This window comes from Protobothrops mucrosquamatus, unplaced genomic scaffold (assembly GCF_001527695.2).
Source record: "Protobothrops mucrosquamatus isolate PMUCROS unplaced genomic scaffold, P.Mucros_1.0 scaffold_50, whole genome shotgun sequence".
Classification (NCBI taxonomy): Eukaryota; Metazoa; Chordata; class Lepidosauria; order Squamata; family Viperidae; genus Protobothrops; species Protobothrops mucrosquamatus.
In genome coordinates, this window is record NW_015386126.1 from 495,025 (window position 1) to 517,824 (window position 22,800).

Consider the following 22,800-nt stretch of genomic DNA (forward strand, 5'->3'; position numbering starts at 1 on the left):
GAAGTCTCTTCTATTTTTTAATAACAAATTCACCAGGTCATCCAAACTTTCCAATTTAAACAGTTTTAAACAAGCCACTATGTCAACAGGAAATTATGAAAAAGAGGAGTAGGCAACAAATTTGGACTTCAAATCCCACTATATCTAATAGCAGACATGTAGAGGGCACATAATGCTCACTTTTGGACTAAAGATTTTATCACAACCAGACCATATTAGCACAGTAGAACCTGATATAGAATTCCCCAGTTTCCACATAGTGTTGGTATATTTAAGTTTTTGTTTCAATCCCTCTCATTTTGTTTGGCAGAACTTAAAAGGGCTGATTCATGCTTAAATAAATAACATTTTATTGATAATTCATGTTGAACTGTATCTTTCATGCTTTAGGAAAACATGCTCAAACATGCCCTTAGAAATAAATCAGAAACATCTTTTGTTTTTGCTGCCCTCTACTGACTTAGCTATATTAAAATCCAAATTGGTGTTTTTGTGCTTGGGAATTCAACTGTAGCAACCTTAGGTTTTCACATACTTTGCTGAAACTGAACTATGGAAGAAGCAGAGAAATTTCCATAATGGGTGAGAGAGGAAGAATAAAAGATAGATAAAAATAAAAGGTAGAATAAAAGAGCCAGTATGGTGTAGAGGTTAAAATGCTGGTCTAGAAATCTGGAGACTGTGAGTTCTAGTCTTGCTTTGGGCATGGAAGCTGGCAGAATTATTGTTGTGGGGCAAATAGGAGGAAAGAATATTATATTAATTAAATTCCTTGTGTGTCTAATCACATTTGGCCAAATATTCTATTCTATTCTATTCTATTTATTCTATTCTATTCTATTCTATTCTATTCTATTCCATATAAAACATAATAAAGGTGAGATACAAAATATAATAAATAAAAATAAAATTATGCAAATTCACAGGTCTCCTTATATCCAAATAAAGTAAAGAGATGGGGGAATAGCAAGCTTGTATTAAGATATTCTTATTTTACCTGCTCACCAAAAAATGCTAGGGGTAATAAGATGTGGCAACCTGGCATTCTGTACTGTTAACCTTTCGTAAAAGCTTATTTTTGATTCTATATTTGTGTGTGTGTGTGTGTGTGTGTGTGTGTGCTTACCTGCAACACCTACTTGATGAGTGGCATAAACTGGTAGTCTGCTATGTCCTTCTGCTAACCAGAGAGCCAGTGTAGCCGAGTCTGATTCTGCATGGTGAAAAGTAAAGCCTTGCTCTGCGGCAGCAGCTATAAATCTGCTTTGCAGTATAGGTACATGTAGCCATGCTGCTATGTGGCCTTCTGCTCGCCATTGCTTGATAGCACCTAAAGAAAGAAAATATCGCAAAAAGTATTGATAATGTCTGTGCTAAACATTTTAATCAGTGGTTGACTGTCTGCCTTTCATTTCTCTTATATTGTTTAACAATTGGGGGGGGGGATTAGTCCAAATTTCCTCAGACTGAGATATAACGAGGTGCAACTCCTAAGACAGAATTTGAAAACTCTCAGAATTTCAGTTCTACTCCAGATATGATTTTTTTGCTTTTTACGACCCTTTTAATCTCTTTGTTTTGGGGTGGAGTTGGGCTGACTGAGTAAAGCTCAGCGTTTAATGGTTGGATGCCCTTCCTGATGCCTACACGGAGTTCACAGCAGATATTTTCTCTTTGTGCCCTGAGTCCTGTTGGGAGAAGGGCGGCATATAAGTTTAATAAAATAAATAAATAAAATAAATAAATACAGAATCATCTGCTGCTGCCTAGGATCGAACTCTCAACTGTCTGAGTGGGAAGCGAGCATCTTCACCTCGAGGCTACCAGCCGCTCATTTGAGTTCTAATCTAAATACCAGATAGAAAACAGCTAATTATGCAGATGCAGTTTGATCTGAAATCTGTTTTTAAATGATTTAAATAACATTTCATGTATTTCATTATAAAATGTCTTAAATTTTAGTTATATTATCAGTGGAAATTTATGGAAAGAGGGTGTACCTACCTTAAAGACACAGATATGACAGAGGCACCCAGGGCTCTTTGGAGATCATATCCCAGGGATATTGTTGCAGCCAGAAAAGCTCAGCAGGCATGAAATTAGGTGTTTGAAAGTAGAATGGAAGCAGCTTGCACAAGAGACATAAACACATGAGTAAAAAGCTGAGGATCTTGCAATCTGGGTAACTCCAGAATAGGCTTGTGAACACAACAGCAAGTGCTGGAAGCAACCAGCCCAAAGAGCTCCAGCACTCTAGAGCTTGGTGCAACCAGTCTAGGTGAAAACAAGGTGGGGCTAAAGCCATATTATTTAAATTTGGTCTTATATGCAACAGGATTTCAACTGCTTTGCCAAGTTGATTTGGTTAGCTGCTTCTCTCATAGCCATCAAACACCTAATTGGTGGCAACTGGCCCCCATGTGTTAGCTTCATCATGTTAATGCAGGGGGTCTTCAAACTTGGCCCTTTTATGACTTGTGGACTTCAACTCCCAGAATTCCTCAGCCAGGAATTATGGGAGTTGAAATCCACAAGTCCTAAAAGGACTGAGTTTGAGGACCCCTGTGTTAATGCATCCCTTTATTGCCTGCCTTTAGGGTACACTGCTTCCTCCCTCCAGGTCTTGTTATGTAACTGTAGTATTGTGCAGTATTTTAGATTCAAAAGCAATATAGGGATGATCCTGTAGCACTTGACTGAGGTGTTGAAGCAGCTATTTTCATACTGGGATTGTGTAAGTGTCTTCTGCAGCTGCATTTTGATGCTGGGAAAAAATGTTTTGGTTTAAAGCAGACATATCAAACTCATGAAGTCACGTGATGTTGCGCAACTTATCCAGACAGTTTTGCCATTGCTGGCAATGGGGTGTGACACATCTGGCCAGTGGACCAGCAGTTTGACACCCCTGGTTTAAGGTGTTGCAGATAGCTGCTACATAAACACTCTTTGCACTTCAAAGTATCTTTTAGTTTTCAGCCTGAAGTGCTACTTAGCCCTAATGTTATTTCAGTGCAATTTTATTTTTCATTTCTTTCATGTATTGTATAAAATAGTGCAACCTAGGAAATTAATTTTTGAGGTTAGCAAACATACTTTACATCTTTTTTATGAACACATTTTAAAAATGTGAGAACAGCACTAGCTAAAAAAATTAACAGAATAGCAATTCTTTAAGGATTCTTCACTCATATTCAGTCTCATTTTTAATTATATTAACAAAGTAGAGTAATTAATAATTAATAATTTCCCATACCCCTGTAACATGGGAAACCCTAGTGGTGCAGGGGGATGCAAATGTGCTAAATGAAATAAATGCATATTTTAATAAAAAATATTGAATATGGATGTTTAACATTGGAGATTTCTCAACATTATTAATACCGTTAGGGGGTACTTCGAAACTAGGCCCTTAAAAAATTGCTATTTTGCAGTTTTGGTTTGAAAAAAAAGGCTAATTCAACAAAACTATTCCAAGTATAAGAAAAATGCTCTTCAGAACTGGAGGAATGATTTGTGACTTCATTCCTCTAATACTGTTAGAACTGCTCTCAGCCTGTAATGCTCTACCATTTATCTAGGGCTAAAATCCACTAAAATTAAAGTAATTTACTGGATAAAAGTGCTTATGGATGAGAAAGAACCTTTATGAATTTTTATTCATAACTATTAATAACTACCTGATTATTATGGTATTCAGAGCAACCGCAATTTTGGTTTAATTGCATATTAAAACCTCAATTCCCTGTATTACAGCTTTTCACTACGGTAGCATGATGTGCCTAGTATGTAATACAACAATTCTATTTTGTTACTAACAATTACATCACTCCTTCAGTTCCTTTCTAATTGGCAAACATCACACTTCTCAGTCTCAGTTGTGGACATGTGGACATGTGGGTGTAGATATAGTAGTTGAGTGATAAGGAAAAAAACACCTTTTACTTATAACGATCACGCATCACTTGGTAGACGAAATAGAAATATTAAACCTAATCGGTTCAATGGAGTATATCTGCTAGTTTGGGTTGAGAAGTAGTGCTCCCTTTTCCAGGGAAAGAGCAGCACTTGGCCACAAGCTCATTCACACGTTTTGTTCCCAAAATTGTTTTCGAGGCAGTTTTATCAGGGAAATTTGGGGAGGGGGAAGGGAGAGGCATTCTGCACGTATTCAAATACGCTGGTTCTTTTTTTTTGTGTGTGTGTTTTTTAAATCTATCCCACCGTGGAAGCTGTGGAGCCCTTAGAAAAGATGCGAGCGGAGAGACCGCACGGGGCCACTCGCCTTTGGTCCGAATGTGATCTGTCCTCTGTTTCCCCACAAGCTTCCAGCAAAAGGCACTTGCCCTGTAGCCAGCGCCCGAAGGCTGCTTGGTCCAGGCTGTCAGGAGAGCGCAGCTGAGCCAGGTTTAAGCTCACTCCGCCGAATTTATCCCGTCGCGGCTTCAACCCTGTTTCGGCCACGCAGAGGCGTCGGTGACCGCTCACACCGCTCCGCAGTTCGGGCTCTTGCAGGGGCCGCCAGCGCGAAGAGAGAAAACGCCGGCTGCGCGCGGACCAAACAGCCCAGCCAGCCATGGCGGCTGCGTTGCTGCTGCAAAGGAACGCGAAGAGAAAGGAGGTAGAGTTACTCACAGGCCGGATTTCCGTGCGAGCTGTTCCAGTTGGAAAACTTGGCTCAGTCAAAGCTTTTCTTACAGTTCCAAATTTCTTTCCATTCTCTACCGTGGAAAAGGCTGTCATATACTCTGTACATAAGGTGGACGGCCATATAAATTTACTAAATGCATTTCATAATAAAATTAATGATATTAGAGTCCGGTGTTGAGTTCCTGATTCCTGGAATCTGCGTCAGATTTAGGTTCCATAATTTTTCAGTCTTTAGGAATTCTGGGAGTTGAAGTCCAACACTTCTAGACAGTGCCAGACTAATAATGCTATTTGTTATGGCACTAGATTTGGTCTTACGCTATATTTTTCTCTTCCTTCATACATTCTATTTACTATTCTATTTATTTATATATTATTTATGATGGGAATATGACAGAAGTAAACATATATACACAGTCCATAGCAGTGGCCTCATAACTGGATGTCCAATTCAGCTATCCAAGCAATTACCTCTGGCGTTGTTTCATGTGTATCTAAGGAACCAGAGAATACACACTGGGCAATCTTGCACAGTACGTTTAATAGTTTGCATATCAGCACCATACTCGCCACAAGGGGAATTTTTCCATCCCCACTGATGCAGGCACTTCTAGTATCACACCTAATTCTGTTCAATTTCTAACCAGACAGTGAGGCAGATCAAAACCAGGTGACTTGGTAGAGGGATCCTAAGGGTGAGGCCACAAGAAAGTATTTTAGAGCAAACATCCTTGGGGTTAAACTGGGTAGATGTTAAGTGAATAGTTGTTTTCCAAGCTGGCCTATGGGATTTGAATCTTGTGATGGCCTGAGCATTGTCCTGGTGAATAGGAAGCCTTGTTCAGCATCTAGATCTTAGCTGAATGACAGCTTGTCATGTTCTAATGTGGGGCGGTATGGGATTGCTATATGTGGCTCAAAGTTAAACTGTGGACTCCTTGCTGCTCTGAGCTGGTTGTTTCTTTGCAGATGTTTCATTACCTGACAGGGTAATATCATCAGCATGATTAGATAATGAAACGTCTGCAAACAACCAGTGCAGCTCAGAGAGTACCTCCACACACGATGACAATTTTGCATTATATGCCTGTTTTATAAAATTCTAATAAGCAATATAATAGCAATGAGCAGACAGAAAAAGAGAACCTAATCTAGAACAAATGCCTCAGAACGCTAATGAAATTAATCAGAACTGAGTTCTGGGAAATATTTAGGTTAAATTAATTTTGAGTAAATATTTCAGATTGAGGCTGTGATTTAACATCCGCTAATCTGAAATTCGTTTCAGATTGAGCGCACGGTATACGATTATACTCCAAAACTTAATCTAATACTAATAGGGTTAACTAGAAACAAATTCCACAAAGAACAGTGCAGCTAATCATATAATTTAATACGCGGGGTTAAGATTTTATCACCTGCAATTAATCTTATTTAAAGTTATAATTTCTGCCCGAGATAGTTGAATAAACAATTTAATCAGGAAGTGACGAAACGAATAGCATTGCAATCATATCCACGTTGGGGAAAATAAAGCGAAGTTTCTCAAAGAGCTGCATTTCGGAAAGACTTCCGGCATTACATTGAACATAGCCGCAACTGTGGGTTATCCATAGAGATACATTAGCAGAACAACATCCGCTCCCGGCTACTGAGCATCCCTAGACTCTAAAAATTGAGAGTGATACTCGGTGTAACTCCTGAAAATAAAAGAAAAAGTCATTAGTATTCGAATTTCTTTTAGATTGTAATCAGGAACATTTGGCTTTTTAAAAACGCCTCGAGGAGATAGAGCGGCTTTTGGTAGCGCTTGAAACCTAGTTTCTCAGTACTTTAATAATTGTGGATCATTCTGCATAGTCGGTCTTGAATCGATGTTCTCTAACTCGTTAATATCTCTTCGAGCGAATTTTGTCTTCCGGGGAAGAAGCCGCTCTCGTGGTCCAAATGCGATTAAAGCGGCGCTGCCTCGGCTTGCTAGTTTCGCTGAATTATTGCAATGTCCTCTTTCAGCAAGAGGAAAAGCAAAAAACGGCCTCCTTCGGAAAAGGACTCGACTCTTGACGACCGAGACGCAACCCAAGAACACCTCGGGTGGCAGAGTTTGTCGGCTGCAGACTTTTTGGACAAGGGTAGGATGCTGGTAACGTGCGCGAGTTCGCGGGGATCGTTCATGCTCTCAACAAGCCTGTAAGGTAGGCTAGGTTGGGAAAGCATCGAGGAATACAGGCAGCGTAGGACAGTCATTCGGATTATTGCGACAGAAGCATGTGACTCCCGCAAGATTCTTGTAGCAGTTATAGCATCACTCCATAAGATAATAGCTGTTATCTTAAGAGATATCTGCGATATACGGAAATATACGGAGCGGTTCATTCCCTGAACGGGTTGAGTTGGCACTCAAAATTCTGGGAACCCCCGTCCAAATCAAATACCCGACTATTAAGCCACAGAGACTCCCAGATGCTGTTTGCATGTCTGTGATCATCCTTTTTTCTTTTTCTTTTGCAATGTTTAAAATGTCAGTGATCATCCTTTTTTTTTTTTTTTGCAATGTTTAATATAAAGCTGTTATTCTTTTTTAATTTCTGTGTTGAACGTTGCAGGTAGCTGGGACTGCATTAGATGGAAGACAAATTTAATTTTTGTAGTACAAATTTAGGACAAATGTAGATCTCATCCTCACTTTCTGTTGGAAAAGCCAAAGATATCAGAATGTTATATTCAACTCATCATCAGTTCAGTTCAGTTCAGTTCAGGAGTACAGTAGCTTAAAGTTGTAATTAGATGCTCCAGTTTTAAATAGCTTATCATTTTTCCAAAACAGTTCATGCCATGAGAATTTTCTGTGATTTCTCAGTTATGGAATGTCACAGTTAGGGGTTGGGATATGCCAAATTCCTTTTTGCTTATTTAGGTTGTTTCAAGCATCTTCCATGCCTTTCCTTCCAGTTGTTGGGTACTATTACGTGTGGCGATTTTGACTTGAACTGCTTTGGGACAAGGCCCCTGGCTCCAACATAATATACCTGCCTGCATAATGTCTAACATATAGTGATCTTTTGGAAGATACCAGTTATGTCCTTAAAAGAAGGAAAAAAGAGTTGGATTCTACAACAGTGTGCTCTTGTTGCCCAATGAATACATTATAGGTAATGCTCCTAGCTCAGTGATGGCGAATCTTTTAGAGACCGAGTGCCCAAACTGCAACCCAAAATCCACTTATGCATCGTCGGGTGCCGGGTGTTTGTGGCCCATTGGCTTGGTGTGGCCAATTGGGGTGTGTGTGGCCCATTGGGTGGGCATGGCTGCGGTGGTAACGGCAGACTGGGTGGGACTAAAAAGTTCAAATCAATCAATTCCAACTTTGCAAGGTCTTTTTTTCCCGTGATAAGTTGAAATCGACTGATTGATTGAACCTTTTTTTTTTTTTGCACACGGCAGCGGAGGCCTAAAGCGAAAAGGTTTTATAAAACCTAGTTGAAAGCCTAGGACTGGGGTGACAGCGCGTGTGCCCACAGAGAGGGCTCTGAGTGCCGCCTCTGGCACCTGTGCCATAGGTTCGCCACCACTGTCCTAGCTCAAATAAATTCATATAGTTACGACCATTCATTTAACGCTCATTCAAAGTTACGTTATGAGCGCCCCCTAGTGCTTACAAGCAACTCCTGAAATTACGAGTATTGCAGCACCACAGCAGTCGTTCATCCTTACAAGTGACTGCTGTGCAACACTCACCTGGGGGTTATTCCCTCCCTCCCCGCCCCCGCCACGGGTCTCCCTAGGCACCAGGCCTTCAGTACTCACCCTGCGGAGATGGAGAATCTTCGCTTTCTTGGCTACTCCAGGCCTTCGGTTTGTTTGCAGAGAATGGAGGCCTAAAATAACGCAAGATGACACGAGATCAGTGGAGTGAGATCTCACACTACTGATCTTGCGGGATCTCATGGTTCTTTAGGCCTCTATTCTCTGCAACAGAGAACCAAACCGAAGCTGGGGGATGCTTCGGCATGCCTTCAGAAGCTGGATCGGGGCTCCGGGGCCTGGAAAAGGCTTCTGCCACTCGGATCACCTGCTTGGCACCTCCTCCTCCGCCTGTCGCTTGGGTCCTGCAGGGCTGCGTCGTGCTGCCTGCTGCCCGTTCGCCACCTGTATTTTATGGTTTCAATGGCAGCTTTGGAGGTTGGTGGTAGGCTCTCTGCATCGTCCCTGGGCTGGCAGTTTCGCCACCAGTCACCTTCGTGTCTCTGCCCACACAGCTACAAAAGAGTTATACCAGGGCTGGCAGTGGGGGTGCTCCAAAGACCGTGCCACCCTAACTCCAGTCACCAACTCTCCCGTGGTTGTGTGAACAGAGCCATGAAGGTGGCCAGTGGCCAAAACTGCCAGCCCAGGGACAATGCAGAGAGCCTACCACCAGCCTCCAAAGCTGCTGTCATTGAAAGTATAAAATACAGGTAGCGAACAGGCAGCAGGCAGTGCGACACAGTGCTGCAGGAGCCAAACAGGCAGAGGAGGTGGTGGCGGGGCCCAAAGAAAGCCCCTCCAGTGGCTGACACAGCTGATGTGCCGTCATTTCCCCCTGTTCTGAAATGGCAGAGGGGGATCAGGTAAAACGACCGAGCATCCCCCGCCCATCCTCCATAACATGGCAGTCCAGGTCGGGAGTGTTGTGAAAGGGAAGAGGTGGGCGGGCAGCTGGGTCATTGAATGGGCGGGGGGAGATCACTGAGTGGGGAGTGGCCTGACTGCAGGGGCCCTGAGGTAAGCGGGTGCAGGACAGCTCCACCCCCTCACCTGCCTCGCTTCACCTCGTGGTGGCACCGGTGCGACAGGTGCTCTCCTGCCCCATTACATATATATGACCCAGTCTTATTTTCGGGGAAACACGGATATTGCCTATCATATTCTGTTCTTATATTGACTTTAAAGAAAAAATGTGGACTTTGTTCTTCAAGATTTTAGATCAACCAAATGATAATTACATGTATAATTGTGTTTTTCTCTTTAATTTTAGAAGATGACAAAGTCCCCAAAATATATAGAGGAACTTTTGTGCAATTGGCGCTCAACAACATGAAGCTGGCAAATATTTCTATAGGGCGTCCAGTGCTGCTTACAAGTACAAATGGGAAGCAAGAGGTGGTGTTTGTTTTCTTATCAATTCTATGTGTATTTATGCATACATGTATTTGTTTATGTAATGGTGTATTTTATTTTATTTTTCTTGAAAGGGATAACACTGGATAGATTGTTTTTAAATTATATTTTCTATTGTTTTGGTTAGGTTTGCACAGCATGGCCTGTTGCAGGCTTCCCTGGTAAAAAAATTGGCTTAAATGCAATTACACAGAAGAATCTAAAAGTGGTACCTGGTGATACGGTCTTTGTCCAGCCTGTGACTGGTGCTGTAATTCAGGCAGAGGAAGTGGAAGTAAAGCTAGGGTATGTTGATATCCATGCATTTTACATTATTACCTATGGTCAGATTTCCAATTTATTGTGACTTTTGGTGAATGTTGTGATGAAGAAGTTTCATGTGATCATAATGAAATTTATTTTAAAGACCTAAGTTTTCCTTATATTTAAAACTGTGGCATTGCATGCCAGGACATTTGCCCTGCTTCAGATCTCAGTTCTGAAAGAGAAGTTTAGAGCATGTGGAAGGCACAACTGTAGCACTTTAAAGCAACTTTGTCTTTTCTTGAGAGCCCATGGCAGATATGAAGAGCAGATATATTTGTGTTATGCACCTTCTCTCTTACTCTATAGAATATCTTTGTAACTCAAATCTGAATTGCTAAATAAAGTACATTATATGTAGTGTAATTCTGTAAAGTGTAACTCCTTTCAGAAAGCTTAGATTATAGACACTTTGCTCTTAAAGCTGCTGTAAGGAATTGGAATGCTTCTTGTTTTTTTATCAAATGTATTTGCCATCTATCTCACAGTTCAGATGACTCTGAATGGAATTCTCATTTGGAGGCATGGGTTGGATTAACTGTAATTAACTAACTTGGTACACAAGCAGTCTTGCTATGTAGAGAACTATGGTATGTGGGTTCAAGGATTGATGGTATGAAAGTGTTCTTGTGTGTTTAATATCAAGTAAAAATATCAGTGGCTATAAACCATATGAAACAAGGACCAAACTTTAAAAGGAAGGCTGCAATCTGTAAAATACAGTAGTTTGGGTAATTCTAGGGTTGTAAGTAACAAGATAAAAAGAAAGAAATTTAATTAATGAGATGTCCATTTAAAATCTCTTGGGGTTTGTGCATTCTGGATTTGAAGGAGACGAATTTCAAAGTCTCATATCTGACGGATCTTCTGCTAGATTAACATTGCTATTTGACTGTTGAAGAATGATATTCTTTTCTCCATTTGCTTCCTGGATGTTTTTTTTTTTAAATTTCTCTCATTGTGTAAATTCCCTAGATTTTTTTCTCTTGTATCTTTGGTTTCCATCTTTAGAATCTCCCCAGATAATGCTTCCAAAATTCTCTTGAGAAATTTCTAACCTGTAATGGCTTATCCCAAGATGGCAACATTATATAAAACTAATCTGGTGCAGCAGAGGCTGTCTTGGAAAGAAAATAACCAGAAATATTAAGTGAAACTACTGGTCTTCTTGAGATGTCAGGGAAAGAAGAAGCATCAATATAAGAATATTGACAAAGTTTATATTGCTGATTTTAGATTGGCTTGACATTTAGCCAGAATTACTATAGTAGGGAGGTAGGTTGATTAGATAGATTAGATAGATAGATAGATAGATAGATAGATAGATAGATAGATAGATAGATAGATAGATAGATAGATAGATAACTACATTTAGTGCACTCCCTACTGATGTTAGCTTAGTAATTTCTGTTATACAAAAGATTTTTTAGGGCTTGGATTTAAGAATCTATGCATTAAATTGCAGAGACTGCAGTAGTTTCTATGAGTCCACGTGGTGATGCTAAGAACCAATATAACAAATTTATGGATGAGAATTGCTGTATGAAGTTGCTTTTGCAGGAGTTTAATTTAGTTCTTACATTGGAGTACATTTGGTGTTCTTGAAATAATGATATTTATTAAATTTTAAGAAGGATTATTTAATTTATTTTTTTCATAGGGTTAAAGATGACTGTATCAGTACTGAAGACTTGTCCATTAGCCTCTTAAGAAACTTAGGTATGGGTTTAGTTTATGTTTTCTGGTTTATATTATAGTTTTAGATATTAAATACGGTACATATAAACTTCTGTCTGTCTGTAGTCAAACGTTTTGGGTTTCTGAATTTTACAGAGATCCAATACACTCACTCTGGATTAAGAGTATCAAGAATAGGGAAAAATACTGCATTTGAAACTTTATAACTATCCAATCTGAAGAGGCTGCCTTTTAAAGTGCATAGAATATTCTCTTAAGAAGAAAAGTGCTGTTCCAAAATAGGTGGTTCTGACCTCAAAACAGACTTATAGGTGTGCTTTGTTAAAACTAACCTTTGTGAGCTTTTCTGTTGGATTTCTATGCCATGTAGTCTAATTTTCTGTGTATCTTAATTTATCAAAGTAAATTACCGGTAATTTTGGATGCCAAAAGCAAGTATAAGAGAAGGATATGATGTCCCTATTTTGATTTCATTTCTTGCTTCAGGGGGCTTTTAAAGGACTAACAATTATTTTATTGTTAAAACTTACCAAGGCTATAGAACTGATAGTTAAATCACCAAGATCATTGCTTTTGTTTTGAAAATTACAGGTAGTCCTCGACTTATGAACACAATAGAGCCCAAAATTTTGTTGCTAAGTAAAACATTTGTTAAATGAGTTTTGCCCCATTTTACGACCTTTCTTGCTACAGTTGTTAAGTGAATCACCGCAGTTGTTAAGTAATCCAGTTGCTAAGTGAATCTGCCTTCTCAATTGACTTTGCTTGTCAAGGTCACAAAAGGGGATCACGTGACCCTGCAACTGTCATAAATATGAACCAATTGCCAAGCATCTGAATTTTGATCACATGATCATGGGGATGCTGCAAAGGTCGTAACTGAAAAACAGTCATAAATCACATTTTTCAGTGCCGTCGTAACTTTGAACAGTCACTAAATGAACTGTTGTATTATATTTCTTGATGTATTGCTACTATTAGCATATACTTTTATGCAGGAATATTTTAAGCGGGGACTGTGTGAGAAATCTGATTGCTTTTCTTAATCTCTTTTTACAGATGGAAAGATAGTATTGCCAGGAAATTTCCTGCAAATTACTTTCTTTGGCCGATCTTGTGACTTAAAGGTTACAAAGGTGAAAGGAATGGATGGTGTGTTGCTGCAAATGCAAGATGTTTTAAAAACACCACAGGAACGATCACTGGAGAATTTGGATAGCCATCATTTCAATTTATCTATTGAGCTTGGAAAACTAGTAATAACAGACAGTGAAGTATCTACCAGTACTCCATGTAAGCATGAGGATCATAACATATCCATGAATGCTTCTTTAAATAGTGTGGAGCATGAAACATTGAGTCCTGATCCAGCAGAGATACTTGATGGTGATGGGTCTAGCCTTCATTCTGAATCAATCATATCACAAGACTGTGAGAAAGGTTTTGCAGGTGAAGAATTACCTTTGGCTGATAAAACAGGATTGTCACAGAATTCGGAAACATTTTACTTCATATCGTCAAGGACTAGGGTCAGTTTCATTCAACCACAAGCCAAAGTGACAGAAGAATACAATCTTGAACCAAAAGTTACTTACGATTCAATAGGCGGACTCAGTAACCAGCTGAAAACTATAAAAGAAATGATTGAACTTCCTTTGAAGCAGCCTGATCTATTTAGGAAATATGGTAGGAAATTTATGGTATAAAAGTATGCTATAATTTACTATTTTTCATTTGGTAACCCTGTCAAATAATGTAAGACACAGTTTAAATGTATTTGTTTTTCTTCAAATGGCAGATCTTATACTACTTTTAATATGTTGTTTTACCAGCCCAAGTACTAAACAATGATTTAATTATCTTTTTTCTGTCATGTTTTGCTTAACTATAGCTTGTTGAATAACCTGGAAGGAGTTAGTAGTCTGAATCAGTCTTTTACAACAGTTTTTCTGTGGTGCTATCCAAAATGCTTCTCTTAAAGTTTGGCAGCTTTCTTTAAAGATCCATTCAGGAAAGTGACTTGCATGGCTTTTAAAAGCTACTAAAATTTATAAAAATTTACACAAATCCTCTTTTCAATTATTTTAAGTTTAAAGAAATATATAGTAGAAGTTAAAATGGCTATAAGTAACAAAAATTGTGCTGTTGATGCTCAGTTCTGTAGAACTGCTATTTGGGATGCTTCTAAAAATAATTATGACATATTTCATATATAATACAGTATTTCATTATTAATTTAATGTTAATGCAGGAATTATTTTATTATCACAGTTATGAACTTTTAACTGTCCAAGTTTTACAATGTCCAAGAATTAACTACAGTTCTTTGTTGTTCATGTGTGACTCTGAAGGAATTCCATCTCCAAGAGGAGTGCTATTATATGGTCCTCCGGGTACAGGCAAGACCTTGCTAGCCAGAGCAATTGCAAATGAGATTGAAGCTAACTTCTGTACAGTTAATGGTCCAGAAATAATAAGCAAGTAAGTGCCCTTCATTGATTTATTTCAGCCTTGCTTTATCTAAATTTAAATTAGCAGTGTACTTACTGTTTTTAAAATACAGGGCTTCTTTGCTACCCAAATAGGATATAGCTACATCTGTAAATAGAAATGAAGAACCGATGATGTATTTATATCAAGATGTTGACACAATAATGTACCTATATAGGGAACTGTATGAGACCTTTGCCATTGAATCATATTTGATTTTCTTGTAGATTTTATGGAGAAAGTGAAGCCAGGCTACGACAGATATTTTCTGAAGCCTCTTTACGGTATGCTTCTATTCTTTCAGTGAAGTTACTTCAGATGGTTTAATTTAAGGAATAGGTAACTTTTTTGCTCTAATGGCATATTTAGAATTTTGTGAGCTCTCATAAAATAGTTGCAAGAGAGGCAGTTTCTCTATTTAAAAATGTCAGGTGTGCTCATAAAATGTTTATTATCTAGAAGGCAAACTACTAAGATTCTTCCCTACCAACTTTTCTATCTTCAGAACATTCTTTCTAGTACTTCAACTTAGCTTTGTCCTTCTTGGGCAGATGGAGTTTCTTCTAAAGAAAGCACTGACTTACATCCACCAACATTTCTAAAAAATGAACATGCAGCTTAGTCCAGAGGCATTCTTCTAAGTAAAAATGATGCCAAAGGCTGGAATTTGTTTTGCTGAATATCAGATTCCCATTTGCTATTTTTAGTTAGAATAATATTTTTGAAAATATTAAGTCATGTGGGTCAACTTGGCTGATGGACAGCAATTGTAGGCTGATTGGTGCTCATAAGGATCATATTGCTTACCTAGGAAGGTAGGTAGGTGGGTGGGTGGTTAGGTAGGTGGGTGGGTGGATGGATGGATATAAAAGCCCATACCCCAGGATAATTAGTAGAAATTTATAAATGTCAGTTTGCCAGACTGTTCTCATAGCCATTGTATCTTGGTTTGTATTTTCATTGGGGTTACATTTTGCTTTCATGTTTTGAGGAAGAATAATCTCTCTTTATTTCTATGATGGTTAAAGAATGTGTATTCCAAATTTTGGTCTATATTTAGTGTTGGAATATATACATTGTTTTAAGATACATTCTTATTCTCTTAACTCTACCATGAAATACTGCAATCAGTTGAATATTTGAATTATTCAGTGAGATTATTGAGTGTCATAGCAGGTGGCAACACCCAACAGTTTTGGTTGATCTTGAAAAAGTTAAGCAGAGTTGGGCCCGATCAGTAATTTGATGGGAGGCTACCACAAAGTAACAAGCCAGTAGATGACATTGAAAAAAATGCCCTAGAAGAAGGCAATAATGGTTTGAAAAGTAGGATATGCCCATACAGTCTCTAGACATTGAGTTTAATTTGAGGATGCCTTTACTTTTTCATTTTATATGCATATTTATTCTAGTGTGCATATTATAAGATATATGCTATTATTTCCCTTTTAATTTGTGTATTCCAAGAAACATGTTATTTCCCATTTTTGTTAAGGCGGCCATCCATTATATTTATTGATGAAATTGATGCACTCTGTCCAAAGAGAGAAGAAGCCCAGAACGAAGTTGAAAAAAGAATTGTAGCTTCATTGTTAACGCTGATGGATGGCATTGGATCAGTAAGTCTCTTTGTCTCTTTGCTCATCCCGTCTGTGACTCTGGAGCACAATTGGTAATGTATACTAGAAGTTATGCCCGAGAATGTTTTGGGACAAAATTTATTTTTCAATGATGATTCCAGATTATGAAATGGAAGCTTACATTGCATAGCAGTATAGATGTGCCTCATATGTTGTTCCGGCTATGGAAGGTGTTATGATTGAGCTACATTGCTTAGGTGGTAGAGTCCAGAAATAGTTCATGATGTGAAGACACCGCAGTGTTGAATGGCTGGAAATTGTGCCATAGTGAATGGTACATCTTATTAAAATCTTAAAGTTACTTAGATCCCCAGTTCAAACCAGAAGGTAGCCTTCCCTTTAAAGGAACTGAGGCCACCTTAAGTTGTTTTAAGCATCTGTATTTTGGATCTGAAGCCAAGGGCTGCTTTGGAAAGGGCATGTGTACACAGGCTACTCCTGTTGCCTTTTTTTTTTTTTAAAAAAAAGGTATGATCTGCTGGTAGCCATGAGATCCCAGAAAAATTTGTACGTGAGTTAAGTAAATCATGACACACTATTTGTACCAAAACATCTTGTCACACTGTGATGCCAGGTCTTTAGCTGAAAGATATATTTTCCTGGGATGTTGGATCTCATCGCACCTTCTTTGGAGCTTCATTTCTGATCCAAATTGCTGCATTACCCTGATTGTTTTAATCTGTGGCAAATATGAATCAGCTAGTAGAGAGTTTTTCAAGAATTATATAAAATATGTGTTAATAAATTCCCTGAGCCTTGTTTAACTAATATTTTTATAACTCTTTAGAAAGCAAGATCATTGTTTCAATAAGTTTAGTGTTACCTTGAAAAAGAACCAAATCTCTTTACATGTATACTGGACTGTGGACTTAATGAGAAGTTCTTGCTGATATTTTGTGAAATATCACGGCTGCTTTAAAAAGATACCTTAGCCTTATCTGTCTTTAACCTGATGCTTACTTTACAGTACTATTCATTTCTTCAACTTATAGTAAACCTGTTTTCAATAAAACTGTTTTGTTTTTAGGAAGATAATCAAGGGCAGCTCTTAGTTCTTGGAGCTACCAATCGCCCTCATGCACTAGATTCAGCCCTGCGCAGACCAGGACGTTTTGATAAAGAGATAGAAATTGGAGTTCCCAATTCTCAAGATCGACTAGACATCTTAAGGAAGGTTCTCAGTAAGACTCCTCACTCATTGACAGCATCAGATTTGACTCAACTGGCAGACAGTGCCCATGGGTACGTAGGAGCAGACCTAGCAGCCCTGTGCAAGGAAGCAGGTAAGCTAAGTGTGCTTCACACTGAACATCAGTGTAACTGAGATGACTTTAGTACAGTGGTTCTCAACCTTTTTAATGCCGTGACCCCCAACTGGTCGTAAGTCGAGGACAAAACCGGTCGTAAGTCGAGGACTAAACCGATCGTAAGTTGAGGACTAAACCTGTCGTAAGTCGAGGACTACCCAACCGGTCGTAAGTCGAGGACTTTCCCTGCCCGGGAGCGCCGCGCATGCGTGGTTCCGCCCCCTGTGCCGGCCAAGGCGTAGCTGGCAAGCGGCAGAGACGGAGCAGGCCGACCACCAGCTGGCCCAGCCCAAGGGAGATAAGGCACCCGCCGGAAAAGGGGAAAAAAATGGCGGACAAAAAAAATGGCGGATAGCCTTGCTTGGCGACCCCCGTGAAATGGTCGATCGGCCCCAAATGGGGTCGCGACCTATAGGTTGAGAACCGCTGCTTTAGTATTTAGATATCATTATTCACTTATAACAAATCATTATCTGTGCATATTTACTAAGGCATGGTATCTATACTTTGGGTGGAAGATTATTTAAATATAATTAATTTTAAAAAATATAACCATTGGAATCCTTTTAACACTTGAATGAGAATTGATCTGTGCTGAGTGGAATGAATGCATCTTGTTTACATGACTTGTGTCTAATGTTCAACATTTTACTAACACCATGGCTCAATATAGCAGACTATAGAGAAAAATCTATGTGGAAAGGTTTATTTTGGGCAAAATTTGTTCACTAAAGACTATATATGAGATCAGATTAGCAGAGATTTTGTAACATAGATAGAACAGAACATTATGTCAAGCACAAGTCTGTGTTCATAATGTGAATATGCTCAGGACTTAGCTTGTTTTCTATTGTATATAAAGTGAGCAAAATAATGTTTAAAATGGAAATGCTTTAAATAATGTCATATAATAGCATATCTTCAAGTTGCTTTTTTAAAAATATACATCAAGGTCAGTTAAAATTTGGATATGAATTAAATAAATTGCTCAATACTTTCTTTAGCTACAGTGAACTGACCTCTAGAGGTAGGAAATAACATTTCATGCAGATATGTTTTTAAACTGTTTTTCATGTAAAAGGAATCTCGGAAAACCCTACATCAGAGTTAATAGTTTTATAAAGTAGGAAAATTGGGATATTATAAGATTTGAAAACACATGGATAAGTTATACAATTTCCTTTGTCATTGCAAAATAGTAAATCATTAGTAAAACTGACCCGAGGTAAAAATTTTAAGGATAGTTTTACGTAATGTATTCTAATATGCATCATACTCCAAGAAATAAAATCTGCACAACCTTACATATAATTGTGCCTCTTACCAATATATATAAGAAGTGGATTGCTTTAAATATTATTCCTGACTTTTTAAAATGGTAACCCTTCCTTTGCATCTATAACTGTATCTGTAACGTTTTAATAATATATATAGCCATGATATATAAATAGATATGTTCCACAGAATTGATGCTTCCAAGATGCTGCCTGTTAATTTTTCATTAATTGAAATTGTCTATATTTCTGCAATAATTCTGCATAACATATTTTATAATGAATTGTGTTTTGATGGTATTGAACCCTAATTATACAAAGTAATACTCTAAAGCCCATTGCATAGAAATTTGATTGAAAATGGAACTTGTAAATTACACCAAACATATACTTAAATAGTTGTGTCATTTTCCATGTCTCACTGTACTTAATTCATTGTCCAAATATACTTTTATATGATAAATTGAAAGACAAAAAGGACAAGTACAAACAATGGAAAAAGGGACACATAACTAAGGCAGAGTATCAGTAGATAGCCGGACTCTGCAAAGATGAAGTCAGGAAAGCAAAGGCTCAGAATGAACAAAGACTTGCAACAAAAGTCAAAGTTAATTAAAAAAAAGTTGCTTTCAACATGTAAATAACTAGAAAAAAGTCAAGGAAACAGTAGGTCCACTTAAGAGAGAAGATGACAAGGAAGTAACAGGCAGCAGAGACAAAGCAGAACTGCTTAAGTCATTCTTTGACTCAGTCTTCACACAAAAAGAAACCATAGCCCAACCTACCAAAAACATAACTGTAAAAGACAGTTCTGAAGGAGCTGGCAAATGTTATCTCAGAACCATTGTATTATATCTTTCAAAAATCCTGGAATTACTTGAGGAATTACCTGAGGATTGGAAAAGAGCTGATGTGGTCCCCATCTTCAAAAAAGAAAAAAAAAACAGACCCAGGAAACTACAGACCAATCAGCCTAACATCAATACCTGGGAAGATACTGGAAAAGATAATCAGAAGCAGATCTATGAACATCTAGAAACAAATAAAGTTATAACTAAAAGCCAGCATGGGTTTGTTAAAAATTGATCATGCCAAACCAATCTTATTTCATTCTTTGACAAAGTGACTAAATTAGTAAACTAGCGAAATGTTGTGGTCATAGTATACTTAGACTTCAGCAAGGCATTCGACAAAATAGACCACAATCTACTTCTTGGTAAGCTAGAAAAATGTGGATAGACAACATCACTACCAGATGGATTTATAACTGGCTGACAAACCAAACTCAATGAGTCATCCTTAATGGTACAGTACTACATCTACATGGAGGGAAGTAAGCAGTGGGGTAACGCAAGGTTCTGTCCTAGGCCCAGTACTCTTCAATATCTTCATAAATGACTTGGATTAGGGAATAGAAGGGGAACTCATCAAAGTTGCAGATGACATTAAGATGGCAGGAATAGCCAACACCCAGAAGGCAAGCTCAGGATCCAAAAAGATTTTGACAGACTTGAACAATGGGCCCTATCCAACAACATGAAATTTAATGTGGAAAAAAAACAAGAATTTACACTTAGACAGGAAAAACCAAAGGTACAAGTACAGATTAGGTGAAACCTGGCTCAAAAACAGTAACTGTGGGAGGTACCTTGGAGTCCTAGTGGATGATCACTTAAATATGAGCCAGCAGTGTGTGGCAGCAGCCAAAAAAGCTAATACAATCCTTGGTTGTATAAACAGAGGCATAGAATCAAAATTACATGAAATATTAGTACTGCTTTATAAAGCCTTAGTAAGGCCACACCTGGAATACTGCATCCAGTTTTGGTCCCCACATTACAAAAATATGTTGAGACTTTGGAAAAAGTGTAAAGAAGAGCAACTAAGATGATTAAAGGCCTGGAGACAAAAACATATGAAGAATGGTTGCAGGATTTGTGTTTGGCTAGTCTAGAGAAAAGAAGGACTGGGGGGGGGGGACATGATAACAGTATTCCAGTATTTGAGAGGTTGCCACAAAGAGGAGGGGGTCCACTTATTTTTCAAAGCACCAGAGGGCAGGACAAGAAACTGGATGGAAACTAATCAAGGAGACAAGCAACCTGGAATTAAGGAGAAATTTCCTGACTGTTAGAACAATTTACCAGTGGAACAGCTTGCCATCAGAAGCTGTGGGTGCTTCATCACTGGAGGTTCTTAAGAAGAGACTGGACAGTTACTTGTCTGAAATGGTATAGGGTCTCCTGCTTGAGTAAGCGGTTGGATTAGAAAACTTCGAAGGTCCCTTCAGCTCTATTCTGATTGATTGATTTCCTCATTTTAAAAGTATAAACAAGGAACAAATTGACTATGTCTAATCAGATGTTACTGCCTATTTATATGTTACTGCTATTAGGGATGGCATTCTCAGATAATAGTACTAATATTGGCATTAATGTATCAGAATACAAGGCAGCATTAAATTGAATGCAGTGTTTCTCTTGCCTTTTTACCTTACAACTGTCTATTGTAATTGTTACAAGATTTGGTCATTTCACAGGAAAACTTCTATAAAGTGTTTGGCTAAAGAAGATGAGCTTTCCTAGTGCTGAATAATAAACTGCCCACAGTACCTGCTGTTGCTCAAAAATGAAAACTTGCTTTCACTGAATAGTTTTAAGATGGCATCTATTCTTCTATTGTTTTCAAAAGCATTCTTATAAACATCTCATTATCTGTTTGTGTTAATTATGGAGAAGTTTCAAAGAAATCATGCTGGCTAGAACCAAATAATATACCTTAGCCTTTTTTTTCTTTTCTGTTTAATTATGTTCAATTCTTGGAAGCTTCCTGGACAGATCCCTGCAATTTTCTTGGCAAGTTTTTTTCAGAAGTGGTTTACCATTGCCTCCTTCCTAGAGTTGAGAGAAAGTGACTAGCCCAAGTCATCAAGTGGCTTTGTGTCTAAGGTGGAACAAGAACTCATGTCCTTCCAGTTTCTAGCCTGATGTCAACTATTACATCATTACTGGCTTTTTTAGCCTTAGCCTATTTCCGTTTCCTTTCCCCTGAATTTGACAAAAGGAAATCACAGTGGGGTCCGAGCATGGTATAGGTTAAAGGATTGGGCTAAAAGTGGAGAGTTCCAGATTCAAGTTAATTCTTATGGATTGACACTCAGGAGAAACTCTGGGCCAGTCAGTCCCTCTTAGTTGAACCTATCTCATAGGAACATTGTGGAGAAATACTGGTCCCTGAGGAAAATCAAGTGTGTATGCAAACTCAGGGTTTTTTTTCTCATAGAACGCCCAGAATGGAGTTCTGGCACCTTTTTTGGATGGAACCTTGTAGGGTAGGCAAGGCGGGTTGTATGACATGTGTGAGTTCCGGCACCTTTTTTTTTTTTTTTTTTTTTTAGAAAAAAAGCACTGCAAACTTATTCTTTAATGTCATGAAAATTAAAAGAAAGAATCCTGATCTTGGTTGTTCTAAAAGTAAAAACTGGATTCCACAATGACATTTCCCAGGAGAGATTTTGAACAATTAATATTCTCTGATTGCTTTGAAATTGGCTTTTCCATTTATCCTATATATTTTATGACTTCTTGTTGGCTGCTTAGAATATTTATAGGGAAACTTAGAAGCACTGGCACATAATCATTTCAACAATCCATTGATTGCCCATTCATTAATGAGCAAAGTTCTATAAAATATTATTAGTGCACTTCATTTTTGAAAAGTGTGTATCATCTTTTGTTTTCCTGCCTAAGAAATGGTATACTGCCATTTGTGTATTTGTGTTCAAGTGAAAGAGATACTTCTGTTGATCAAAGTTGTACCATATGTATAGGTTGGCATTTTAATTACTTTTATGAGAGAGAGAGAGAGACTGTACAAGCCAGAATTCACTATCTAGTTGCCAATTTCTATTGCAGTGCCACCCTGATCCTTCAAGGATGTCTAATTCATCACAAATCTTCACTTGAAGCAAGCATTAATAAATGCCCTTCTTCCTCTGTCTTCACAGCGCATCCTTTTTTTTCTTTTTACTTCTCTGACTACACTTTACTTTCTTTGTAATTTAAATAGTTTTTTCTTAGCAGCCTTCATTTAAAATGAACTTAGACTTAGATCTTGCATTTTTATAGCTTTGTTGTAGGACTTTTGGCTTTATTTAATTTTTTTAATTGAAGATTATTTTTATTCTTGGTAATCTGTTCTAGGGTACTTTGGAGGAAGATCATTGCCATTACTTTGTAGGGGCAATTATAACACTCCATATCCTGTTCAATCATCTTTATT

At 38.2% G+C, this 22,800-nt stretch overlaps 2 protein-coding genes across 2 annotated transcripts in view; one reads left to right on the forward strand and one right to left on the reverse strand.

Annotated features, from left to right (window-relative positions):
- Nucleotides 1–4,603, reverse strand: part of NUDT6 (nudix hydrolase 6) — a 17,006-nt gene extending 12,403 nt beyond the window's left edge. Inside the window, exons 1-2 of the mRNA XM_015811461.1 lie at nt 4,344–4,603; nt 1,127–1,330 (exon numbers count right to left, since the gene is read on the reverse strand). Of these exons, the coding sequence (XP_015666947.1) occupies nt 1,127–1,330; nt 4,344–4,575 (436 nt within the window). The 5' untranslated portion in view covers nt 4,576–4,603. The remainder of the gene's footprint in view (nt 1–1,126; nt 1,331–4,343) is intronic.
- Nucleotides 4,604–6,646: 2,043 nt separating this feature from the next.
- SPATA5 (spermatogenesis associated 5) overlaps nt 6,647–22,800 on the forward strand; it is a 124,623-nt gene continuing 108,469 nt past the window's right edge. Inside the window, exons 1-9 of the mRNA XM_015811473.2 lie at nt 6,647–6,779; nt 9,665–9,789; nt 9,935–10,092; nt 11,771–11,829; nt 12,868–13,494; nt 14,160–14,289; nt 14,526–14,582; nt 15,794–15,917; nt 16,966–17,221. Of these exons, the coding sequence (XP_015666959.1) occupies nt 6,647–6,779; nt 9,665–9,789; nt 9,935–10,092; nt 11,771–11,829; nt 12,868–13,494; nt 14,160–14,289; nt 14,526–14,582; nt 15,794–15,917; nt 16,966–17,221 (1,669 nt within the window). The remainder of the gene's footprint in view (nt 6,780–9,664; nt 9,790–9,934; nt 10,093–11,770; nt 11,830–12,867; nt 13,495–14,159; nt 14,290–14,525; nt 14,583–15,793; nt 15,918–16,965; nt 17,222–22,800) is intronic.